General features: G+C 51.8%; 1 protein-coding gene across 1 annotated transcript in view; it reads right to left on the bottom strand.

Moving 5' to 3' along the window:
- Positions 1-26,446, bottom strand: part of RYR1 (ryanodine receptor 1) — a 108,378-nt gene that overhangs the window by 10,546 nt on the left and 71,386 nt on the right. The window contains 16 exon segments of the mRNA XM_040633935.1: positions 339-492; positions 1,060-1,136; positions 1,813-2,009; positions 2,012-2,322; positions 2,324-2,601; positions 4,997-5,338; positions 17,367-17,554; positions 18,947-19,028; positions 21,122-21,226; positions 21,336-21,464; positions 21,558-21,646; positions 23,567-23,647; positions 24,753-24,770; positions 25,420-25,493; positions 26,031-26,107; positions 26,199-26,278. Of these exon segments, the coding sequence (XP_040489869.1) occupies positions 339-492; positions 1,060-1,136; positions 1,813-2,009; positions 2,012-2,322; positions 2,324-2,601; positions 4,997-5,338; positions 17,367-17,554; positions 18,947-19,028; positions 21,122-21,226; positions 21,336-21,464; positions 21,558-21,646; positions 23,567-23,647; positions 24,753-24,770; positions 25,420-25,493; positions 26,031-26,107; positions 26,199-26,278 (2,282 nt within the window).

The following is a 26,446-nucleotide window of genomic DNA, read 5'->3' as shown; positions in this document are numbered from 1 at the left end:
GAAGCATGGCCTCGGTTGGATTTAGCTCTGGATAGCACATGGGGATGGGAAGCCGAGGCAGGTGGCCCCAGATGAGCAAAGGTATGGAGGTTGGAATAAGGATCTTCAGCAGGGAGAGGCTGAGGGGCCAAGCGGGGGACCACCTAAGATGCTGCCCTGTGACCAGGTCCTGGCTCTGTCTGGGGACATCTGTGCCCTCAGGCCAGCCTGGCTTCTCCTGAGCGATAAGCCTGGCACAGGTGAGCTCAAGAACGGGGTGCAGAAGAGAAGTGCTGTGAAGGCACCAAGGGGGTCTCCTGGGGAGAAGAGGTGTCAGCAAGCCCTTGTGGGGTCCTCACCAAGAACTTCACCCTCTGCACTTCCAGTTCTCCCCAGAATTCTGAGCCCCCGCCTCCAGCCTCCTCCTTCTTTGGAGGGGGTGGAGGAGGTGCTGTCTTCTTGGGGGGCTCTGGTGGGGGTTCGGGGACTTCTTCCTTCTCCCCATTCTCAGCACTGGAGGGCAGGACACAGAAAGAGTGAGGAAGTGCCCGGGCAATCCATTCATTCACTCATTCATTCATTCAAAGCCATGCACTGGGGGCCCACTCCATGCTTGGCCCAGGTCTGAATGGTGCTGGGGACACAGTGTTGAGTCACTGCCTTCATGGGGCTCAGTCCAATGGGAGTACAGACTGGTCACCAGGCAGTGGCAGCCCAGGGTGGTCAGAACTGGGATGGGGGACACTCGGGGGTTGTGGGAGCCCAGAAACCCCTCTTCCACTTGGTGGTGGAGGGTGTGTGTCAAGGCAAGCTTCCTGGAGAAGGAGACATGTGAGCTCTAGGAGGAGGAAGACCAAGATGAACATGGGAGAAAGTTCTCCGAGCGGAGGGGACAGCCCACAGGAAGGCTTGGGAGTAAGAGAGGAGCATTCATTTCCCCACTCCCTCTGACAGAGCCCCTCCTCTCGGCCCCAGCCTGGTCTGGGTGATGCTGAAGACACAGCGTGACCTCAGGACGCTCCCTGTCCAGGAGGGAGACAACGATAGGGGCCGGGCCCCTTGGACTCCAAAGCCACTCACTCGGCTTTCTCGGGCTCGGGCTCTGTCTCTGGCTCAGGCTCTGGTTCTGGAGGCAGCTCCTCTTCCTCTCCATCCACCTGGAAGCAGGGCAAGCATCAGGGAGGAGCCCCCACCCCCAGCGCCTCTCAAAGCGCCTCTGCCTGTCCCTCTCTGGGTCCCTTCCTGGTCGTTTCCCCTGCACAATCTACGTTTTCCTCTCCTTCCATCAGGAGAGGGATTATGAGTCTCATTTTACAGAGGGGAAACTGAGGCTCAGGGAGGTGGAGAGCCTTGCCAAAACACTGTGCAGGGCCAGGCTGACTCCAAGTGGAGCTCTCGTTCCCCAGGGCTTCCCATCGCCTTGACAATTGCAGCCCCACGGCACCCAGGGCCTGAGGATGGGGGCTACTTAATTCCTTACAACCGCCTTTGTATCTCTAAGGGGCTCTCCCATCGTCCCTGACCCTATCCTGGGCTGTTCTAGCTTCCGGTCCCCTTTCCCCTCTCATTTGGTTTCGGGGGTCTCCCCTCTCTCGGGCTGCAGAGACCTTGATCTCTCCCAGAAATACCTGTTTCACCGCGAGCCTTTCTCTGGGTGTCCTTCTCTGAGTCCACTTCTCCGTGGGTCTCTCTATCCCTGGTCTATGTCTCCCTGGTTTGTCTCTGCGGGCCTATCTCTCAGACTCTCTTTCCTCTCTCTGTTTCTGGGAGTCTCCCTCCCCGGCCCGTCCTTCCTCTTACGCCCAATGTCTCCAAAACCCCGGAGCCTCTCACCCCCAGCTTCCTCTTGATGATGGGGGAACCCTCGGGCGTGGGCGGCTCCACCGGCGTCGTGTCACCCATGTCCCCGAGGCCGCCCGCCCCTTCGGGCCGGAAGGGGCCCCCGTCCGCCACGACAGCGGCCCCGTCGGCTCCTCCCGGGCCGGCCTCGTGCGCCGCCGCCTCCTCGTCGCCCGCGCCTCCGCCCGCGCCGCGCCGCTGGCGCCCGCGTCCGCGTGCCGCGGCCCGGTGGGCTGCTCGCCATGCACCTCGTCGCCCGTGGGGTCGGGCATGCCGGCCAGAAGCTCGGTCACCGTCACCTTCTTGGCGCCCTCCACGAGGCCGCCGCCGAAGAGCGAGCCCCAGAGCAGGCGCAGCGCGCCTGCCGCCGCGCCCGCGCCCGCGCCCGCCGCGCGCGCCACCGCCGCCCAGAGCAGCGCCGCCACCGCCGCGGCCGCCTCGCGCGCCGTGAGCCGCCGCAGCCGCCGCACGCGCCGCCGCAGACTGCGGTAGCTGAGGCCGCGAGCGCTCGGCCGCCGCCGCCGCGCGCGCCGTCAAAGCCGCCGCCGCCGGCCCCGCCGCGCCCTCGGGCCCCGCTGCGCCCTCCTCCGCGCCCTCGACGCCCGCCTCGGCAGCGCCGTCGTCCTCGTTCTCCTCCGGCTCGCCCTCGGGCTCGGAGATCTGCGCGGCGATCTGCATCTCGAAGATGGTGTCCTCGCAGAAGCTCACGAAGAGCTCCATCTTCTCGGACTCGCCGCCCTCGTTCACCACGTCGAAGATGAACTGCCGCTTGGACTCCTTGACCTGCGTGCGGGGCGGGGGCGCCACGGGGTGAGCGCGCGGGCCGCCGAGCCCCCCACCCGACCCCGCACAGGGTGTGTGACGGCGAGGATCCCCCGGAATCCCCACCCACGATCCTAGACGAGGGGCTCGGCTGCCCCAGTCTTCGCAGCTGGGGAAATGGGGGCCTAGCAAGTCACGTCCTCGGGGTGCAGCAGCCGAGCGGTGGCCTTAGGGAGGATTGGATTCCCCACAAGCTGGCCCGGGAACTGATGCTCCTCGCTCCTCTGAGAGATGGAGCGTAGTGGGTGAGGGCAAAGGTTCCACAGCCGGCCAGCCTGTCTGGGTGCCAACCCGGATTCTGCCACTGAGTCGCTGGGTGACTTAGACGTAACTCTCTGGGCCCCGGTTTCCCCCTCCGAAATTGGGGGATAATAATAGGACCTCAGTTATAGGGTTGGTGTGAGGATTCAGTTAGTTCAGAGATGCCGAGGGATGAGAACCGTGCCCGGAGCCTAATAAATGCCACATGGCGCTCGCTGTTATAGGGCTGCAGAGCGCTGGAGGTCCACGCGGCGCACGTGGCCTCGAGCAGAAGGAGAAAGTGGGAATGCGAGGGGGTGAGCAGGCAGAACGGGGTGTTTGGAGGAATTCAGAGACAGAGTGTGCATGTGGGGAGCACGTGAGAGGTGGGGGTGGGGTGGAGGTGGGTGGAGCACCCACAGGTTGTAGAAGTGTGAAAGGCCTGTGGTGAGCCGGGGCTTCCTGCAGGTGGAGGGATGTGGCAGACATCCTGCGTGCAAGGATGGTGCAACCACTTTTATGCCAGATTGCTTGTGGAGGAGGGGTATGCAATCAGGCCCCAAGGGACATGGGTGAATGTGCAAAATCTTGAGGGGTCCTGTGGAGTATGTGAGTGGGCACCAGGGACTAAGGGAGGAATTGGGTGGCGGTATGGGAAGATGTGGGAAGGATGCCACCGTGTGGGGCTCAAGTGTCCACTGTGGACGTGGGCACACGTGGCAGCCATGCAAGGGCCTGGGGCCCAAACTGAAGGGGAGCCTTAGTGTGGGAGGGGCCTATAATTCATAGCGTCAGCGGATGTGAGGCAGGCGTGAGTGTGCAAGGGGAACCCGGGAGTCAGTGCAATAAGGCCCAGAATATGAGGACAGGGTTCAGCGTGGAAAATGAGCCCAGGTGTGCTTGAGCCAGGTGTCACTGAGGAGACACGAGGGGCCCATTTGTGGAGGGGGTGATGGGAGTGCAAGCCTCATGGGCTACAAGTGTGAGATGGGAAGGCGTGTGCAAGAGCATGTGGGAGGAATGTGCAGGTGAGGAACAAATGGGAAGTGGGAGTGTAAGGGGCATGCAGTGTGTGTGAGCAAGAGGACTACTGGGGCAACAGAGTCAGGGCTGGAGGCTGAGAGTGTGTGAGGGGCACATGGGAGTGCAAGAGGATAGGGAATGGGAGCTACATGCAAGCTAAGTGTGAGCTGGCTGGGGGCCTACTAGAGCCACATGAGTGTACTCTTGGGGCAAGTGAGCGTGTAAGGGGCATTCAGACATTTGTGGGTGGGCATGTGAGAGGCTGAGACAGGACACATCAGGCCGAGGATAGGCCTGGCCGCCAAGGACACTCAGTGGCTCTGTGGGTGAGTCGGAGTGTGGTCCAAGCGTGCGCGGGTGATCATGGGCATGCCACAGAGGGCATGCGGGGGCTGGATAAGTGAGGGGTGGATAACCATATGGTGTGCCAGGACTATAACCTCAGGGTGAGTGTACAAGGGGTGTGCACCAACACGTGGACCCCAAGTAAGTGGACATCATTTCCCGGGACCTCAGAGAGCATTTGGGGGCACATGCGGTGACTGGTGAGGAGGAGGCCAGCAAAACAAGGCACCCCCACCCCCGGCCCCGAGCCTCCAAGGTGAGTGTGCAAAAGAGAGGGCATGAGTAGGCCAGCTCGAGAGAGGGCACACCAGGGGCTGCTGGGAAGATGAGCAAGGAAGATGTATAACCATCTATAACCAACGTGTTCCAGTACGTGACAGCGTGGGTGTGAATAGAACTATAAGGACACACTAGAGCTCCCAGGGTGAGTGTGCAAGTGGCAGGCATGGTGTTCAAGCAGCCAGTGAGGGCACAGCAATGCTAGTACGTGTGCGAGGGGCTTACATCTATCTTCGGGCTAAATCTGCTAGAGGTGGGCAGCGGAGACCCGGGGACGTGCAAGGGCACCGCAGGGCCCATAGCATGGGTGCAAAGGCTGGGCATGGGTTTGCATGAGTGCAGCAAGGGCCCCCCAGGGCCTGCGCAGAGGCTGTACAAAGCGGGTACCCGCCCCTGTGGGGTCCAAGCGTGCAAGGAGCATGCGCCGGAGCTGGGGGAGGTGAGCATGCACGGGCGCAGGCCAGCCAACCTGGGGCATCTCCCACTGGGTGCGGTTGGTCTCCGAGATCTCGAAGTAGATGCGCTCGATGCGGCGCGAGGCACCCATGATCTCGATGCGGCCCAGGTAGGGCCGGAAGTACTCGAGGATACTCTCCGCCAGCTCGAGGAAGTTGCGCAGGCGCGGGTCGTGGGGCACGTGCTCCGACAGGTTGGTAAGCAGCACTGCCACGTTGAAGCCGATGTCGCGGGCTGGCTCCTGGAAGCGGTTGGCGAACTCCTCACAGTTGATCATCTCGTTCTCATCTGCTTCGGAGCAGGAAAGCAGGAACTGGATTTCTGGGCCTGTGAACTGCTTCTGGCTGTCCATAGCCTGCGGTCGGGCAGGGGTGGGCGGGAGAGGTCAGAGGGCCGGCCGGGGAGCCTCAGTGCTCTTCTTAAAAACAGTTATGGGCTTTTCATAAAGACAGAAAATTCCAGAATCATAACCATCACCCAGGGCTGAAACCCCGGCAGGTTAGCACAGATAGGGCTGTACCGGAATGCTGCGTTTCCACAAAGCAGAGCCACCATCCACCGTAAGACACATTCCTTTTTCACAGATGGTAAGATGTGAATGGGTGAAACTCAGCACTTGTGTAGAATAGTAAAGAAATGCTGCCCCAGGCTCTCCATGTGCCCTGCAGGCCTGCTGTCTACCCTCCCTGCTTGTGGGCTCCTGTGGCCTGTCCCAGAGGCTCCCGGGGACCCTGTGGAGGTAGGCAGGGTCTGTCCAGTTGGGGTCAGGGAACTAGAAGAGAATGGTGCTCTCCCTGACTTCCTCCCTGAGCTGGTCATGTCCCTCCCTCGGATGTCAGCCCTACAGTCCCACCCACACAACTTCTATCTCCAAGTTAGGTAACTACTGTCTCCTCCAGGACAGCCCCTCGAGGCTAGGGCCCTGACTGATTCATGTCACCTCCCACCCCAAACCTTCCCGAAGGCCCGTTTGGGCTGCCCCCACCCCTTTCCAGCAAGTACATTATTGACACTCGACACAGTGGAGAGCTCTGAATTTCAGCTGGAAACAAAGTCATATGCCCATCACCCCAGAATTAAATGCTCACATGGACATATTTTTCAAATACTAAATATTTAAGAACTAAAACATTACAGGTATGATTGGAGCCTTCTGCGCATTCTTGTTTCACTCTCCCCCCCACCATGCCACCCCCACCTTCTCCCAAAGTAACCATTATCCTGGCGTTGATCTATCCTTCCAAACATGTCTCAATACTTCTACTACCTAAATATCCTGGCGTTTTCTCACAAAAATACATACTATTCCATGCATTTTTTTTTTAAAGATTTTATTTATTTATTCGACAGAGATAGAGACAGCCAGCGAGAGAGGGAACACAAGCAGGGGGAGTGGGAGAGGAAGAAGCAGGCTCATGGGGAAGAGCCTGATGTGGGACTCGATCCCGGAACGCCGGGATCACGCCCTGAGCCGAAGGCAGACGCTTAACCGCTGTGCCACCCAGGCGCCCCCTCCATGCATTTTTTTTAATTTAAAGAAATGCTATTATATAATTTGAAACTTGCTTTTTTTCACTCAACTATGTTTTCAAGATCTATCCATGTTGATATATGGATCAAATGAATTCATTTTTACTGCTGAGTAGTATTTTTAATAAATGTAACACCATATATCCTCCCGATAGTGGACATTTTGGTTATTTCCAGTTTTTTACTTTACAGACAACACTTTCATTGAACAGTCTTGTGCTGATCTCCTGTGCACTTGTTGCAAGAAGTTCTCTAGAGCAGTTTTTCAAATGTTTTGACTGCACTCACAGTAAGAATGCATTTTGTAGTGGGACTCCAGAGAAAGGGGTTTATGATATGATTCTGACTTTCGTTATGCAACACACTCTGCCGTGTTCGATACCATTTTATTTTCAAAGATGCTGGGCATGACTTAACTAAATTAATTTCATGACCCTCAGATGAATCGCAGCATGCAGTCTGAGAAATGCTGCTCCGGGGGAGGAACAGAAGCAAAATCTTCTGGCTCTAAAAAGTGCTTTGTAGCCAAGAACTTTGCAAAATGCTTTCTAAATGAGTAACATGCTTTGCAAATCATGAAGGGCTCTAGAAACCACAGAGTGTGGAGACATCATCACACAGGAACCCCTCATCATCTACCATTGCCGCACTGGCCTGCTGCCCCCACTTCGGATGCGGTGTGACGCTGCCGTCTTCAAAGACCCCCTCCCAATGGAGAGGCCTGGAACTATATTCCCCTCCATTCGGTCTTGGACTCTGCTCTTGTGATTTGTGGCCCTCTCTTTGTCATCATCCATTTGCCCACTCCCCTTCTTTCGAAATACCTCTTTCTCTGATGGCTCTCAGCTTCCTATGCTGGAGTCCTCCTTTATTCCAGACTTCTACGGGTTGGGGGCACCAGGTCTGGAATCTGCACCCCTTTCTTGAGATGCACACTCTCTATGGAGATATCATTGAGGCCCAAGGCTCTGAACACTATCCCATAACCAATGAGCGCCCAGTGTACATCTCAGCCTTAACTTCTCCCCAGAATCCAGACACTCAACTGCTGAAGCCCCTATCTAACATCCTTTTGTGGAGCTCTACCCCAAACTGGCAACAGTCCAAACTGAACTCTTGATTTCAAAACCTCGCCTCCCACTGTCTTACCCATCTCAGGAATAGCATCGCTCCCCACCCCGCTGCTTAAGCTAAAACCTTTGAGTCATCCTTGATTCCTCTTTTCTATCTCACCGCCCACACTTGATTCATCAGCAAATCTGTCAGCTCCGCCTTCACAGATCTAGAACCCACACACATCTGCCCCCTCCATGGTCCCACCCTGGTTTCTGTCCTGCATTGTCACCCACTGGACTCTCACAGCAACCTCTTCCCTGTTCCCCTGCTCCCCCTCTATCCCCAGGCAGGCGACCCTGTAAACATCAAAGGACACACCTCTCCCTGCTCAGAATCGTACCTTGGCTCCATTTCATTCAGGTTAAAAATTCGAGTCTTCCGTGCAGCCAACCAGGCCCTGCACGTCTGCTGCCTTCCGCCCCTCTTGCACTTGACCTCTTCCATTTTCCCCATCAACAGCCCTCTCCAGTTATGCTGGCCCCCTTGCCACGCCTCTGGTTCCCACCTTTCAGCATTTAGACTTTCTGTCCCCTTTCTCTGGGGATGCCACAACCACCCCCATCTCCACAGGGCACATTTCAGCTCTCAGCTTCAATGCTCTTTTCTGGAAAGGCCTCCCCCATCCACCAGGTTGACAGGGCTTAGTCCACCTATGCTCTCTCTCATGGCACACTGCTCATTTCCTTCAGACTACAGATTATAACCTGAAATTATTTTGTTTAGTTTTTGTTTGTTTGGGGTTTTTTTTGTTTTGTTTTGTTTTGTTTTAGAGAGGAAGGGGGAGGAGGGGCAGAGAGAGAATCTTAAGCAAGCCCCACGCCCAGCGCTATGGGGCTCAACCTCACCATCCTGAGATCATGACCGGAGCTGAAATCAAGAGTTGGACAGTTAATCGACTGAGCCACCCAGGCGCCCCTATCTAGTTATTTTCATCTGCCCCTTCCCACTGGGCTACCTGCTCTGAGGGTGGGATCCCTGTCTGTTCTGCTTGCTGCTACACATAGTAGATGCTTAGGACACAGCTGTCCAGTGAATTAAGCATCTTGAAAACAGAGAAGAGTTTGTCCCTTCGTTATAATTTTTAATTAAAATTTCCTTTTAAATTAAAATTAAAATTTCCTTTTAAAAATCCTGACCTTGCCATTTAAACCAAAAAGAAACCGAAACGCCTGTTGTGAAATACATTTTTGTAAAGAGTCTGGGAATCCTATGAAGCTTTGTGTTTAGGAAACCATACGATGCGTGATAAATGGTCCCTTAGAAATAAGAATATTAACAAAAATGAGAAGATGGTCATTTTGCAGTCTCTAGCGCACTAACGTGTCTGGGTAGCGAATAGCAGCAGCAGCTGACCTCACCAAAGGAGAGATGACAAGCAAGGATTTGCCTCCTGATGAATGTAGGCGGCTCCACAGAGGATGTGCCGACAAAACAAACAACAAACAAGCAGATCCGAACCTACATCTGATGGGCTTCTTGACCTAAGTCTCAGTTTACAGGAAACACAGGGGAAGGAGGAACACGCTACATGACACTACAAAGTTGCCTGAGCCATGGAAACCGTGCGGAACTCTGCGAACAGGACAGGCACTTTCCTATGAGAGCCAAGGGCCACTTGGGGCTGCTGAGCCCTTGAATCAGGGCTACATACTGGATGTCAAAGACTTAGCATGAGAAAAAGAATGTAAGATGCAGAATAGTTGTTTTGTATTGATTACATGTTGAAATGATATTTTGGATATATGAGGTTAAATAAAATATATTTTTTTGAAAATGACCTCATGCGTGTCTTTTTGCCCTTTAAAAGCGGGGATGCTAGAAACATTTAAATGATGCATGTTACTCACACTGTATTTCTGGTTTTTTAAAAAAGTAAACTCTACTCCCAACATGGGGCTCAAAGTCACGACCCTGGGATCAAGAGCTGCATGTTCTACCGAAGGAGCCAGCCGGGCGCCCTGCTCACACTGTATTTCTTTTTTTTTTTTTTTTAAAGATTTTATTTATTCATTTGACAGAGACAGAGACAGCCAGCGAGAGAGGGAACACAAGCAGGGGGAGTGGGAGAGGAAGAAGCAGGCTCATAGCGGAAGAGCCTGATGTGGGGCTCGATCCCATAATGCTGGAATCACGCCCTGAGCCGAAGGCAGACGCTTAACCGCTGTGCCACCCAGGCGCCCCCACACTGTATTTCTGTCAGAGAGCGCCCCTCTATAGGGCCGAGCACCTGGGGCTCCAGCAGATCGCTACAAGGAAAAGGAAAAGTGCTGGAGGGGAAGCGGGAGATACAAGGAGGTTTAAAGAAATAGCAACCAGTTGCAATGGGTGGACCTTGTTTGGATCTTGGTTCAGAAAACATTTTTGGGCGTCTTCCTTCAGCTCAGGTCATAATCTCAGGGTCCTGGGATCGAGTCCTGTATTGGGCTCCCTGCTCAGCTGGGTGTCTGCTTCTCCTTGGTTCCCTTTCCCCCTCCCCCAGCTCATGGTCGCTCTCGCTCGCTCTCTTGCTCTCGCTTTCACTCTCTCTCAAATAAATAAAATCTTTAAAAAAAAGAAAAACATTTTAATTTTTTAAAGATTTATTTCTTTTCTAAAGATTTTATTTATTAGAGAGAGAGATTGGGAGGAGGAGCAGAGGGAGAGGGACAAGCAGACTCCCTGCTGAGCGAGGAGCCCAAGGTGGGCTCCATCCCAGGACCCTGAGATCATGACCTGAGCCAAAATGAAGAGTCAGCTGCTTAACTGACTAAACCACCCAGGCTCCCCTATTTATTTTAGAGAGAGAGAGAGCGCTCGTGCTCGTGCAAGTGAGGGGGGGGTGGGGTCAGGGAGAGGTAGAGGGAGAAAGAGGGAGAGAATCTTTTTTTTTTTTTTTAAGGAGAGACACTTTATTTATTTATTTATTTATTTATTTTAAGATTTTATTTATTCATTTGACAGAAAGAGAGACAGCCAGCGAGAGAGGGAACACAAGCAGGGGGAGTGGGAGAGGAAGAAGCAGGCTCCCAGCAGAGCAGGGAGCCCAATGCAGGGCTCGATCCCAGGACCCTGGGATCACGCCCTGAGCCGAAGGCAGAAGGCAGACGCTCAATGACTGAGCCACCCAGGCGCCCCTGAGGGAGAGAATCTTAAGCAGGCTCCACGTCCATTGTGGAGCCCGACTCCGCTTGATCTCATGACCCTGAGATCATGACCTGAGCTGAAACCAAGAGTCAGACTCTCAACAGACTCTCACCCAGGTGCCCCCAGAAAACACTTTTTAAATTATAAGTGATATTTATGAGATTTGGAAATGTGAACATTGACTAGATATTTGATGATTTAAAGAATTGTAGATACTTTTTGTTTGTTTTTTTTCCCTTTTCGGTTAGGAATGATAATGACATTGTGGTTTGTGATTATAAAAGGAAAAGTAATTTTCCTTACAAAAGAAAAGTCTTTTTTAAAAATTTTTTATCCATTTATTTGAGAGAGAGAGCGAGAGTGAGACAGCACAGGAGGGGGGAGGTACAGAGGGAGCGGGAGCAGCAGACTCCTCACTGAGCAGGGAAGCCCAGCACAGGCTCAATCCCAGAACCCTGAGATCATGACCTGAGCCGATGGCAGATGCCCAACCGACTGAGCCACCCAGGTGCCACAAAAGAAAAATCTTTAAGACCATCTATTATACAACTCCATTTACACGAAGTGTCCAGAACAGGCAAAACTATAGAGACAGAAAGTAGATTAGCAGTTGTCAGGGGCCTGGGTGGGGGAAGTGGGAAGTAACTGCCAAAGGGTACAGGGTGTCTTTTTTGGGGTGATTAAAATGTTCTAAAATTAGATTGTACTTATGGTTGCACAATTGTGTGAATATGTCCAAAAAAAACCTGCATTGAATTGTACGTTTTAAATGGATGAATTTGGGGCGCCTGGGTGGCTCAGTCGTTAAGCGTCTGCCTTCGGCTCAGGGCGTGGTCCCGGCTTTCTGGGATCGAGCCCCGCATCAGGCTCCTCTGCTGGGAGCCTGCTTCTTCCTCTCCCACTCCCCCTGCTTGTGTTCCCTCTCTTGCTGGCTGTCTTTCTGTCAAATAAATAAATAAAATCTTTTTAAAAAAATAAATGGACGAATTTATGAGGTCTACCCAAATAACCTTTGCAGACTAAAAAAAAAAAAAAAATAGGGAAAACCTCAAAACAGTACTGACCAAGCATAAGTTACTAGCCTGCAATGTGTCTTCGGCCACCAGGGAGGGCTTTCTCACCCGTAGTAGGTGTTTTGGAGTCTGCAAAGTACTTATCAATGAAGACATGCCTTGCAAAGTGCGAACTCTGTCAACCACAAAGATCATGGGAAACCAGACAACAATGTTATACTTTTAAAATGCAGATCTATGTATGCACAGAAATTGAGAAAGAAACATCTGGAGAGATGTGCACCAAGGTGGATGCCAGTGGTAGTCTTTGGAGAGGTGGGAAGAGAACAGGATTGGGGGTGGGGGCCAAAAGGGACCTCGACCATAGTGGTAAGTTCTGAGTTTCTTTACAAGAAGAATGTATTCTTGTATTACCTATTTCATGAAACGTGAATCAGATAGTTTAAATGATTTCGACATGAAAATCAAAGTATTCTGCATAGCCAAAAAATATACAGTAACACCAAAAGCAAAGTCAAAAGACAAATGATGAACTAGGAAAAACAGGTGCAACTCCTATCACTAACAAAGTTATAATCAGCCTAATACATAAAGAGCTCTTAGAAATCAGGAAGAAAAATACCATCATCCCAATAGAAAAATAAGCCAAGGACACGGTCGGTTCACTGAACAAGGTAATACAGAAGAAATAACAGAAAAAGATGTTTCACTGCACCCCTAGTAGGAGCAATGTGAACTTAAACTGCACAGCAATATTGTTTTTCACCTATCAGATTGGCAAAGGTCCAAATATTTGACAATGCGGTCTGGTGGCGAGGCTGTGGGGAAACAGGCACTCTCACATGCTGCTAATGACAGGGAAAAACAGAGGGCAAAATATGTCCAAATGACAAATGCATTTTCTCTTTAACCCAGAAATCCTGCTTTTGGAAGTATATTCTTAGATATAACCGCACATAAAGAATGACATTATGTACAAGGGTATTTGTGGTGGCCAGCATTGCTAGTGGTCCAAATGGAGCCTTCCTCAGCACACTTACTCCCACCTGCTGGAAATTTATAGTACAAATTTACAATATTCTGTGCTATCAACTGTACCTTCGTACAGTGCACAACTTGCACAACTGCCCATGAGTTGTAAAAGCAAAAGACTAGGAGCGAAGCAGGTGTCTGTCAATAAAGAATAATCAAAGAAACCATAATATATACATAAGATAGAATACTGGGCACCTTCACAGAAAGAATGAGGTCACTCTCTGATCTCCAGAATATATTATTAAGTGATATAGACCGGTGTATGTAGTTCACTGCCTGTTATGCAAGAAAGGAGGAAAATAACAAAATGGGGGGGGGGGACCGATGCAAGGATACCAAGGAAACTAATGTTACTCACAGCAGTGGGGAGGTCGGGGGAGGGGGGAAGTGGGCTGAGAAAGCAGTGGGAGTGAGACTTCCCACTTCATACCTTGTTACATTTTTGCTGTTTAAATTATGTGAATATATTCTCTATTCCAAAATAAAACCAACGCACTTTTCAAGTTGCAGATTGTAACTTTGTGACACTGAGCTACTGAGCTATAAAATGTGTATATGACATCAACCCTGTTCTGTGTGAAGCCCTGAACAGTCAGGAGGGATCTGTACCCATTTCATTTTTAAAATTCATCTTATGACTCAACGTTCATACAAATTTACCAATCTCTCTCTATTTCCTCCACCCCTGAGCCCTTCATACCACTCACTTTTCTATTCTGTTTCTACCAGTTCTTTTCTTTTCATTTTTTTTAAGATTCCACATGTAAGTGATGCCATGAACTATTTGTCTTTCTGTTTCTGGCTTATTTCACTTAGCATAATGTCCTCCTGGTTCATCCATGTTGTTGCAAATCACAAGATCTCCTTCTTTTAAAAGGCAGAATAATAGTCCGTTATATATCACATTCAGAGGTTAGCTCCATACCCCGGCTATTGTGAACAATGGTGTAATGAACATGGGAGCACAGCTATCTCTTCAAGACAATGGATTTGTTTCCTTCGGATATATACCCAGAAGTGGCTTTGCTGGATCCTACAGCAGTTCTATTTTTTAATTTCATTTCCTAGTTCTACATTCATTTCATTTCATTTCATTTTTTAAGGAAAAAATACTCTTTTCCTTAGTGGCCACACCATTTCACATTCTCACCAACGGTGCATGAGGGCTCCTTTTTCTCTATCTTCACCCACACTCGTTATCTCTTGCCTTTTCATAACAGCCATCCTCTCGGGTGTGCGGTGGTATCTCATTGTGGGCGTGATTTGCATTTTCCCTGATGTGGAGCACCTTTTATTTATTTATTTTTTAAGGAGGTTCCGCACCCAGTGCGGAGCCCAATGTGGGGCTCGAACTCACGACCCTGACCTCGAGACCTGAGTGGAGATCAGGAGTCGCGTGCTTAATGACGGAGCCACCCAGGTGCCCCTCGAGCACGTCGTCATGTACCTGTTGGCCATTTGTATGTCTTCTGAAAAATACCTATTCAGGTCCTCTGCCCATTTAAAAATTAGGTTATTTGGGTTTTGGTTTTTGTTTTTTTTTTGCTGTTGAGTTGTGTAAGTTCCTTGCATGTTCTGGATATTAGCCCCTTACCATATCTGTGGTTTGCAAATATTTTCTCCCATTCCATAAACTGCCTTTTCATTTCATTGATGGCTTTCCTTTTCTGAGAAGAATCATTTAAAGGTTACGAATGAGGTGTATTTTAGCTCCTACATGGTGATTGTTGGTTCCCTGGCTGACGGAGATTCTCTCCCTAAACCTGCCAGGCTCGAGGGTAGGGCTGGGACTTCAGGCCAGGGCCTGGAACCGAGGGAATGTTCGCTCTTTATTGGACTAGATCAATGGCCGAGTCAGGAGGCTGTGTGCTCTGCAGCCAGGCTGCCTGAGCTCTAATCCCAGCTTTGCCACGTATTAGCTGTGTGACCCTGAGCATGTCGCTTTGCCTCCCCATGCCTCAGTTTCCACTTCCGTCAATGAGAATAAAAAATAGTCCTTACCACTTGGGGATGCTGTAAAGACTACGTGACCTAATCCATGTACACACAGGACCTGGCACAGAGTGAGAACATGGTAACTATCAGCTCTTCCGGAGGGGGAGGGCTCAGGAACTGCAACAGTGAAGAGGCTGGGAGAGGTTGGCAGTGAGGGTGGGGGTCCCACAAGTGCGAGGCACAGACGCCCGGGGAAGCAGGCATCGCGGAGGGGAGGAAATGGCCGACAGTGGCAGATGCCGCCAAGACAACAGAGGAGAGATTTGGGGGTGAAGAGGTCACTGACCATCTTGGTCAGGGTAGTCTCAGGAGAGTGACAGGGACTGAAGCCAGCAAGCCCTGAGTCAGGGAGGGGGTGGGAGGTGAGAAAGGAGTGAGCGGAGGGAGACAGCCCTTGGGAGGTATGGCTGAGAAGGGGGAGAGACGCGGGGATGTTCTCAGGACGCCTGGGAGGCCGGGGACACTTTATTTTTAACTCAGCAGACCCTGAACATTTAAATGTTAAATGCGTAGTCGCGGTTGCAACTCCTGGATTAAAATAAGAAGGCACGGGTCTACACTGATATATACAAATAAATGGATGGACGAGTACAGCAAAATGGTACCTACGAAAGGTAAAGGGTATGGTGAAGTTAGGAAACCACCATCTGTTGGGGCGCCTGGGTGGCTCAGTCGGTTAAGCTTAAGCGTTGGACTCTTGATTTTGGCCCAAGTCATGATCTCAGGGTCGTGAGATCGAGCCCCATGTCGGGCTCTGCACTTGGTGTGGAGTCTGCTTGGGATTCTCTCTCTCTCCCTCTGCCCCTCCCCCCTAAGAAAAAGAGGTTTAGAAAATTAAAAAACAATAAAAAAGAAAACTACCATCTGTCCACTACAAGTAATCATCGTTTTAGGCAGAATCACCAATGCATGCTAACCCTAAAGGGTGAGCAGGGTATTGACATCGTCGCAAAGCACATCCTCACAAGATATCAACGGGAATGATGGCAAATTTCCAGCGGAAACCCTGGTAAACGCTACGTGAACCAAGCAAGCCAAGCAAGCCTGGAGTGACAGGAGGAACCAACATCACATGCCTCCTGCCAGGATGCAGTGAGAACACATCACTTCCACGACACTCCTGCCGAGGATGTACAACCCGAATCGAGTCATGGGAAAAACGGGCAAACCCACATTCTGGAACATTCTCTAAAAAACTGGTCTCTGTTCTTCAGAAATGTCAAGGTCGTGACAGACAAGGACAGAAACATTCTCTAAAAAACTAGTCTCTATTCTTCATAAATGTCAAGGTCATGAAAGACAAGGACAGGCGGAGGAAGGGTTTGGGATTGAAGGAGGCTAAAGAGACAGGATGTCTAAATGTGGTCCCTGACCCCAGACTGGGTCCTTAGCAGGAAAAAATTTCTTCACTGAGTGAAAACAGAATTAAGGTCTGTAGATAGCCGAGTCATACTGATGCTGATCTCCTGATTTGCATAATTGTTCTGTGGTTATGTGAGAGAATGGCCTTGTTTGCCAGAGATACTCACTGAAGTATTTAGAAGAAAAGGAGAATCACCAGAGAGCAAATGTGGTAAAAAGTGAACTTTTGGGGTGTCTGGGTGGCTCAGTCCTTAAGCGTCTGCCTTCAGCTCAGGGCGTGATCCCAGAGTCCTGGGATCGAGCCCCGCATCAGGCTCCTTGCTCCACTGGGAGCCTGCTTCTTCCTCTCCCACCCCCCGTGCTTGTGTTCCCTCTCTCGCTGGCTGTCTCTCTGTCACATAAATAAATAAAATCTTAAAAAAAAAAAAAAACTTCCTTTAAAAAAAAGGTGAACTTTTGGGCGATCTGGGTGAAAAGATGATCAGAAATTCTATGGATTGTTCTTGCAGCTTCTCTGTAGGTCAGAAATTATTTCAAAAGAAACAGTTAACAAAAGGGTGGGGGAAAGATCTGGCAGGAATAATAGTAGGTAGCATGTTTTGAGTGCTCTTTGAGATTCCTGCGCTCCAGGAACGGCCTACACACTGTCCACCTCACACCGTTCCTGTGAGATAGTTAATGTAACTGTCCTAGTCCCATTTCACAGAGGAGGAAACTGAGGCTCAGAGCAGCCGAGTGACGTATCTGGGGTTCCGTAGGGAGACAGGGCAGAGCTGGAGTGGGAGGACTGACAGAGGCAGAGGAGGCGGCTCCTGGATAGAACCGGTTCCTGCACTCCCCTCCTAAAAGCCTCATTATTTGACCTGTAATGGTCTTTAGTGACCGCCTCCCCATTAGACCGTAAGGCCCGTGAAGGCAGGGCTGTGTCTGTCTTGGTCATTGCTGTGTCCATGGTACCAGCAGAGGGCCCTGCGCGGAGGAGAAAGCCAGCAAAAGTTTCTCAACTGCATAACCGTTACGGATAACGATGATAACACTCTCACTAGGGTAATGATAACCGAAATAAAGGTTCTCATCGGCGTTCGTGCATTTCACCTTCAAAACAACCCCAAAGACTGTGTTATCCCCATTTTACAGATAACGAAGCTGAGGCCCACAGAGAAGTCTCTTGCCATTTGGCACCCCACCCACCTGCCTTCCAGCACCCACCTTCTGGAAGTCCTTCTTGGAGATGAGGCCACGGGGATCAGTGACGTAGTCCTGGAAGGCCTCCGAGCCCACAATGTCCTTGAGTTTCAGGAACATGTCGAAGAACTTAAGGATCATCTCCACGTTGGATGAGGATTCCACGAGCATGTCTACCATCTGCCGGGCAATCATGCCGTTCACCACGTTCCCTGTGGGCAGGGAGCCGGTCAGTGTGGCCTGGGGGAGCCTCCTCTCTGGATCCCCAGCGGGCTGGCCTCCTTCTCCAGCTCGGGAGCCACCAGGATCCACTATGCTGGTGGAAGCTTCCCTGGCCAGCTCCCATGCCTCCCCCCGGAGGGCATGGCTCATTTCTTGACCTGCATCAGCGTCATGTGTGAACCTGGCCGGTCCACCTTCCTAATAGCTGGGGGGAGTCACCGATAAAGATACCAATGCCAGAAGCTACCAGCAGGTCCCAGATGCCATGCCCAGTGCTGGGCTGGCACGCTCTCATCCCAGCAGGGGAGGGGTGTTACTATCCGTTTGTACAGGTGAAGAGGCTGGGACTCAGAGAAAGTCACACGCTCCGGGTTCCATAGCCAGCAAGGGGCTGAGGATGATTTGAAGCCAGAGCTGCATGACCTCAGAGCTCACACACCTAAGCCTTCCGCTAGTCCTCTGAGGCCAAGAAGGTCCAGAGAGGAGCGAGGCAGAGCCAAAGTTAAGCCAGCGGGGAGAAGTGGAGACTGTGGTGAAGTGTGATCCCACCCCTCTTGAGAGCAAACAGGCTCCAGCTTCTTCTTGTCCCTTTCCACTTTCTTTATTTATATAGATTTTATTTTATTTTTAAAAATATTTATTGGGGTGCCTGGGTGGTTCAGCTGTTAAGCGTCTGCCTTCGGCTCAGGTCATGATCCCAGAGTCCTGGGATCGAGCTCCGCATCGGACTCCCTGCTTGGTGGAGAGCCTGCTTCTCCTTCTCCCACTCCCCTTGCTTGTGTTCCCTCTCTCGCTGTCTCTCTGTCAAATAAATAAATAAAATCTTTAAAATATATATATATTTAATTTGGGGGGTGCAGAGGGAGAGGGAGAGGGAGAGAGAGACTCTCCAGCCAACTCCTCGCTGAGCATGAAGCCTGACGTTGTCTCAGTCCCACGACCCTGAGATCATGACCTGGGCCAAAAGCAAGAGCCAGATGCTTCCCCAACTCAGCCACCCAGGCGTCCCAAATTGTCTTGTTAATTAGCAATAAATTACGGTTGTTTTAAGTCACTCAAGTTTTGAGGACATTCATCAGACAGCAAAAGCTAACTGACACATTTAACAAATAAATACATAAATAACTATGAGGCACCACCCGCCTTATTAAGATTTCTCCGGGGAGTCAACGAACTAAGGTACGTACATGCATGGCCTGGCATATAATAAGTGCTCCATACGTGTTTGCTGAGCCTACTACGGTGACTCCTTCACCAACCCATTTGACTCGGACACGATGTCAGAGGAAATTGAAGGTTAGGGTCTACTGGGTCTCAGAGGGCCATTCCCTGCTTGTCTGAACCTCTGTATCCTCCCCAGACGCCCCCCTGCGGGTGTTTACCTTCTAGTAGCGACAGCAACATCACCACCATGTCCTTCTGTAGGTCCAGCAGTTCCTTCAGCAGCTCGATCTGGCTGGAGTCCTAGAGACCCCACACCCCAGTTATGTGATGACTGGTCTCTGCAGAGACAGCTTACCCCACCTCCATCTGCTTCCACCCCTCCTGACCCACCCTGCAGGGCCTAAGACCCCTTCCTACTCCCCTCTTACCTCCGAGGGGACCCGAGTCCAGACATGTTCCTCGGAAGCAGGGGAAGGGGGCAGAGAGACAAGATTGTGGGGGTGGGGTTGGCACTCTGGGGGAAGCAGGCTCAACAGGTGATATGTGGGGGCAAGAGCTGGCAGATGAGGGGGATTGGGAGGGCAGAAGCTTGGGGCTTATGGTGGGCGCTTGACATATGTTTGCTGAATGAATGTGCAATGGAAAAAGCCAGACTCTGGGTTCAGGGGAAAGGCTGGAGGACTCAGCCGCGTGCCTTTCGGTAAACAATTTGGGGAGGATGTGGGGGCACACCGCCTCCCCTGTCACAGTGCCTCATGTAGGGCCTGCAGGAGCTGCCTACATGGTCAGAGTTCTGGCTCACGGTCCCTATTTGTATTAGGCTGACCTACATAAAACTGCCAGCACGCGAGCATTTTTGACCCACGGAGTGGTCATCTCATCTGGTTCTACCTGATACAACGGAGGAGGGGGAAGGATGCCGGTTAAATGGCACGGAAGACTCCTCTACCCCAATGCTCCTTCTAGAATTGCTGATTCTAATTCTAATACAGTTCCAAAGNTCGGCATTCTGACTCTAAGATCCCAACATACCAGAACCTCAAGACCCTAATCTGGATGGGTGTCTGTGGTGTGTCTCTGCAGGCGATGCAGAGCCAACACCCTGCGTGGCGTGGCGTGACAACTGCACTCTCACATCGAGCGGGGCTAACCCACTTTCCTGGTTTCAGGGGTGGGTGTATGACCAGATCTGGCCAATCAGAGCTTCTTTCCCCTGGCCACGGTGATTGGTTCAGGGATGAGCATGTGTCTCAACAGTCCAATCAGAGAGAATTGCAAGTCGGAGCTTACATACAAAAGGGGTCCCCTGCTCTCTGGAGCAGTTAGTGGGGTGCATAGAACCCTGGGGCACCATTTTTCCAGCCTGTGTGAGAGGCTGCTTGAGAATGAAGCTAGAGAGAAGACAGACTTTCTGCTGACATCACTCTAGGCCCTGGATCTCTGATGTGAACTGATAAATTATTTTTCTCGCCTTAAGCCACCACTTTGCATTGGATTTCCAGCCCGTGCAACCTAGCCCTAGGCCTTGGCTGATGAATTAACAGGGCAGGATTTGGAACTCTACACTAAAACACCAATATTCTCTAGACGCTGGTTAGGGTCTACTGGGTCTCAGAGGGCCATTCCCTGCTTGTCTGAACCTCTGTAAGATCACATCAACAACACAACTTCCAAGTTCAACTCCTTGCAAAGAGTCAGATGACACCAGACAGGATTTCTGCCAGCCCCTGTGGCACCTTTGAGTAACTAGAGAAAGGCTCCCCTTCCTCCAGACGCTTCCTGCTGGGAAATTAGAATACAGTAGACAGAATAGTGCCATCTGCTGGAAAGCTGTGGCATTTATGACGTTCAGGATGTGGATGGTGCAGCCTTGAATACGTTTACCAGACAGAAGCAGAGCAAACGGACAAGGTGTTCATGAGACGCTGACCAGGCTGCAAAGGGGCCGGGGCTGCTAGGGAAAGGGGAGCACAGGATTCTAGAAACGGGAGAAGGACTCGACAGGGACCTTACATCATGGATGCCCGAGATGGGCGTCATCTGCCGCAGGCAGAATAAAGAAACAAAACACTCTTTCAGTCCCAGCCCCTGATCTAGAACGCTGCCCCCTTTCTATCCCCAGGGGTGTCAGAATAGGAGAGGACCTCTTTGGAGAGACAAGAACACCAACCAATCATAGAGGAACTCCTGACTGGCGGGGGCGGGGCCTGCACATCAGACCAATGGAAGTGTGGCAGAGGAGGAGGCGGGGTCATGCAGAGAGCCAATCCGGAAGGACGATGGATTTGGCCACCCTGAGGGAACTCGTCTGGAACATCCCGGGAGGACTTGGGTGCGAAACTGCCTTGGAAATGGGCTACCGGAAACAGCTCGCTGAACAGAGGGGCCCGAACCTGAGCGAGCTTCATCATCATGTGGGCAAACACGTGCAGGAATCCCACCACGGCGTCCCAGAGGCGGCTGTGCGCCAGGCTCTGCTGGTTCCCGGTGCAGGGGCCCTGGGGGCAGAGGGGGGCAGTGAGCACCGGGAGGGCGCGGAGGTCTGGGGAGGTTGGCGGGGGGGCGGGGGACAGGGCGCCTCACCCCGCCCCAGCGGGCGGGCCCTACCTGGATGTACTCGGTGAGGCTGTTGAACACCTGTTTAGCGACCGACATAGCCTTGGAAAAGTTCCTCTTGCCCTGCTCCTCAATGACATCCTTGCCGGAGTAGTACCAGTAGAAGTCGCTGATGGACTCCTGGGGGGCCGACAGGGTGTGAAGGGGTGCTGGGCCAACCAGGGCCCCGCAGCCCCTGAGCCAGGTCACACCTGGATGGCCTCACGTCCTCACCTGCAGCCGCAGAAGGTAGTCCACCGTGCAGATGATGATGTTAATGGTGGTTGTGTTCCCTGTTTGTGTTCGTAGGTAGTTTTGGAAATCTAGGGAGATGAAAAGTCATACATTCATCGAGAGTCTACAGTGTGCAGTCAGTGTTTGTTGAGTGCCTGTTGGATGCCAAAGGCATAAATCGTCATCGTTAGTTTATGTAGTCTTTATCGAGTACCTACTGTGTGTCAGAGGAAGGGGAAGATCCTTTATTCATTTATGCAGTAATCACTTACTGAAGGCCTACTACATGCCAAATATGGTGGAGGGTCAGTCATTTAGTCATTCATTTTTTCCCCCCAAAATTTGTTTCTTGACCACCTACAGTGTAGCAGGGGAAAATGGAGATTCAGTCTTCCATTTGTTTCCAAAAATTTCTATTGAATGCCTACTATGTGATGCGGGAGATGGAAGATTGGTTATTTATTCATTCGTTTATCCAACAAATACTTATTGAGCACCTGCCCAAAGCCGGAAGCGATAAGCATCTGTCATTTCTTTTGTTCATTTATTTAATATATATTTATTGAGCATATACTATATGCTAATGTGAGATGAAGATTGGCCATTTACTCTTTGGTACTACAAGTTTATTGAACATTTACTACACCTAAATGGGTACATATACAGCTCCCCTCCCCTGTAAAGAGCCCTGTCAACTGAGAACATGGCCATGAACGTGTATAATAGACAAACCTTTTGTCCATTTTGAATGGTACCAAATACTCAAGACATGCAAAGTGTCTGAGATTTGAAAACTATTTCAAATATTTATGTGATTGGGCTGGTTAATGAACCTACAAATTTATGCAGAGGACTGGATTGCAAATTTGGTAGGAGAGAGGAATTCCACCCGTTAGAACATTCTCGTTTCCAAGAAATCAGAGATCTAGGGAATAAAATTCATTGAAAACCCCAAAGACTGATTCCACCCTAGTTACAATTAAAGAGAGAAAACCCTCGTCCTGTGGCATGATGGTATTTCACAAACCTTGAAGAAGAACCAGTTGTGTCTATTAGAGTGTTTGAGAATGTAAAGCAACGGATCATGCTTTATCCACTAACAGAGGAGTGAAGATGAAACAGAGGAGAGTGTAAAGAAATTTACAGGTGAGTTTACTGTACCGAACACCAGCCAAATGGGATGCAGATTCTGTGGAAGTTAGATTTATGATTACTCCTGTCCTTGTGACGAAGGTTAGTTTCTGGGCAGTCTGTGGTTTCACAATCACCTGCTATGTGTGATAACCACAACCGTGAGACTGTGCATATTTGTTATAGGAAACGGCCTTGGGTAGAATGTTTGTCGTACAGAATTCTGACTGTCCCTTCCACGCTGGGGGCTACCTGTGCCGCACAGGGTTATATGTTCTCATTAGTGATGTGTTTCCTTAGCTTGCTGGGCCATCCTTGATCGCCGAAACAGCCTACACCAGAACAAAAGTTGGGGGAAACTCTTGTTTAAGTTGGGAAGGAATCTGTAAGGCCTTCCTCCTGGCAAAGTATTTTTTAAGCAAAATTAAGACGTGATTCTAATACATTCATTTTAAAATGCTGTGTGATTTCCTGACCCCCTCTGCAGAACCAAAGTATGGAAAGCTACCACATTCACTCAACTTTGGCCCGCTGCTGCTAAACGCCTGTGGGGAATACTGGCATGTGGCTAGGTGCTCCTTCGCTGCTCACATGGATCTGGGGGCAAACTGGTTTTCAGGACTTTGGACTGGCCAGAAGCGCAAGTGAAGCAAAGTGGCTAGAGTGCAGAAACTCGAGAGGGATTTAGGAAGGTGGGTGGACAGGGCTTGATAATGGCTGAAAAGGAAGGATGATGGACAATCGGGTCAAGGGTGGGTGGTGAGACCACCACCGATAAGGGGTGAGGGGCCAGGAGATGAGCTCAGGCAACCCTTGCAGACTGACCCCAAACTTTGGCCTCTTCTTCACCTACCCTTTCACCCACCCCTCCTCCTCACCATTATTGTGCCCCTCGCAGAGCAATTGTAGGAATCGGAACAGGTCTTGGGTGAATTCATCATCTGCCATGACCTTCTCTCCTGGTGGGGGAGGGGGGAGAGGGGGACAGGGCCCAGAAGGGGTCAGACAAGCCAGGACAGAGCACACGCATGCACACGGCCCTTGCACACTGCACACGCATGCACAAAGCACGGGTGCGCAGGGAGGCGCAGCCACCACTTCAAAGAGCTGTGAGGGCCATGGGCATCCACGACACCGGGGAGACAGGGCTTCAGAGTCAGAAGCAGATGAAGACCTGAGCGGCCCTGAGTCATGAAGCTGGGGCCCCAAGTGTCTTTCTAAACATCAGTGCCCCTCTGACGTCACCACTTGGATGACGTCTGGGAATGTCTGCCAACCCAGCAGAGGTTCAGGTGGCTGGTATCTCCCTTAGCCCCCATCCAGGGCCTCAGGTGCGCGGGGTTAATGGATTAAGGGGATTGGAGTCACTTTCACGCAAAGGCTCTGAGCAGGACGGGATTGGGCAGGGAGTGGGATCGACAGCCAGCCAATTGGCTCAGATGCCTTGAAAGCAGCCAATCCGGGAGATGCAGGGGGAAGGCGTGTAAACATGGGCCAGTCCGAGTGGGCATCTGAAAGAAGCCAATCACCGCGGGATCTGGGGGAGGGAAGAAAGAGAGAGAGGGAGGCTAGACAGGAATGGGCCAACCAGAGCAGGCGCAGAGGAGGCAGGCACACCAATCAGAGTGGATGCTGGGGGCAACCAATCCGGTTGGCGGATGGGAACCGCAGACTTGGCCAATCTGGGGTCGCGGGCACGCAGAGAGCAGGGTAGGTAGGAGTGGGGATTACCCCACCCCGGGACTGCGAATCTGGGTCCGGAAGTCTGAGAACATCTAGCTGGAAAAGGATCCTTGCTATCTTCTCTAGCTTCTGTTTTACACGTGGGGAAACAGGCTTATAGAAGGTAAGAGACTTGGTCACAGTCTCCAGTTGTTGTTCGTGGCTAATCTGGGACCCGAATCTTGGTCTCCTGCTCCAGACTTTCTGCGGACATGGCGCCTCACTGAAGGGTTCCTCCCTCCCTGGAAGGCCCAGATCCTCAGCGCCCAGGTGGAGGGGGCGGTTGGGGGTTAGAAGGGAGGGGTGCAGTAGCACAGCAAGGGGATGGGCTGGGGGAATTACCGTTCTGGCGGTTGATGACTGGGGCAGCCAACAGGATGGGAGGAGGAAGCAGGAGAAAAGAGGGAAAAAGAGAGACAGGAAGGAGACAGAGAGACAGACACAGAAAAACAGTGACACAGTCAGGGATGAAGACATCAACACGGAGAGAGGAACGACCACAGAGAATCAGAGCGATAAGGAGCCAGACAGAACCAAGCAAGGGTAGGAAACGGGGGTAAAAGCGGAGAGAGAGAGAAAGAAGAGGGAAGAGAAAGAGAGATGGACACGCAGAGGTGGAGAGGCAGGAGGCGAGGTTCAGGGCAGAAAAGTTAGACACGTCACAACACGGCAAAGAGGAGACGCAATGAACCCGGATTAGGGACATTAATGAGAACAGCAACCAGGGCGGGAGACTTGGGGCATGTGGAGGGCCGGGTCCGTGTGGTGATGGGGGGGGGGGAACACAGGACGAAAGGACAGCCAGGGATGGGGACCCTGAGGAGGGAGACCCTGGAGGAATGTGGGGGCAGGACTGGGGACCACCACATGGGGGAGGGGCTGGGCTTGGGGATGGTCATAGGTGAGGGTGGGTGTCTTGGAGGAAGGGAGCTCTGGGCAATGTGGGCGAGGGGGCGATCCCGAAGGAAGAGGATGTCCCAGGGGACGGAAGCCCAAGAGAGGGCCTCACCAGTTCCATCTTCGTTCACCATGCCCAGCCCCTCTGCCTTGTTCTGTCTCTCGAAGGCGTTGAGATCCAGGACGCTGGGAGAAAGAAAGATGGGGGAAGATGGGCTAAGGCCTCTGCCCCACTCTTCCAGAGCCCTGCAGCACCCCCCCCCCATATTGGGCAGAGAGCCACAGTAAACCATGCATGAGCTGAAATCAAGAAGAAGCAGAAACAGAATTGGGAGAAGCCACGTGGCAGGCGCTCGCAAGCAAGGTGGGGCTGAGATGAAGAGACACAAGCTGGATTCAGGAGGAAACAGAAACCCTCTGTTAGCAAAAGCTTCAGAGGGGAAAGGAAAGTCAGCTGGCAGAAGAGAACAAAGGCAGACAGCAGTAGTCACGTGAATGGGAGTCATCAGAGAGAGCCCCAATGCCCTGCTGCCTGAGGGCCCCCTGAATTCGCTACAACCTTCTGGTTTCAGCTGTCCATTCTTAGAGCCTCTTATTATTGCTATAATTGCCTCCCCGGTATTTGAGCTCCTTTGAGTAGGTCTCTGTTCCTGGAGGTGGGACCAGGGGCAGGGCCCCAGCCACACCAAATGGCTTAACTGCGAGATATCCACTAGCCCCTACCTGCACGTCTGCATCAGTGCCTGGATACTCTGGAAGAAGCCCACTTCCTTCTTGTCCTTCAGATAATCCAGCATTTTCTACAGAGGGGGCGGGAGGGGCAGGGGAAGTGGGAGTCACAGGGGAGCCTCCACCCCTCTTGGCCTCCTCCCAAGTCCCTTCTCCTGTTACCTGCTGCACGTCCGCATTGCCTCCATTGAGGATGGAGATGCCCAGCTTCAAGGTGGAGGACACCATGGCGCCCGTCTCTCCTGGAGGGGGTGGGGGTGGGGCACGAGACGGCTGGCTCAGTTTGGGAGCCGTGTTCTCCACCCACCAGCCAGCGGCCACCCCCGGGTATGTGGGAGAAGGGGGGTGGCACCGTGTGCCTGGAGGGAGGAAGAGGGAGAAATTGAAAGCGGGGGGGGGGGGGGGGGGGG

The sequence above is a fragment of the Ursus maritimus genome, unplaced genomic scaffold (assembly GCF_017311325.1).
Source record: "Ursus maritimus isolate PB19 unplaced genomic scaffold, ASM1731132v1 scaffold_19, whole genome shotgun sequence".
NCBI classification, from domain to species: domain Eukaryota; kingdom Metazoa; phylum Chordata; class Mammalia; order Carnivora; family Ursidae; genus Ursus; species Ursus maritimus.
The sequence above is the reverse complement of the archived record's forward strand: the minus strand, read 5'-3'. Positions and strand labels throughout refer to the sequence as shown.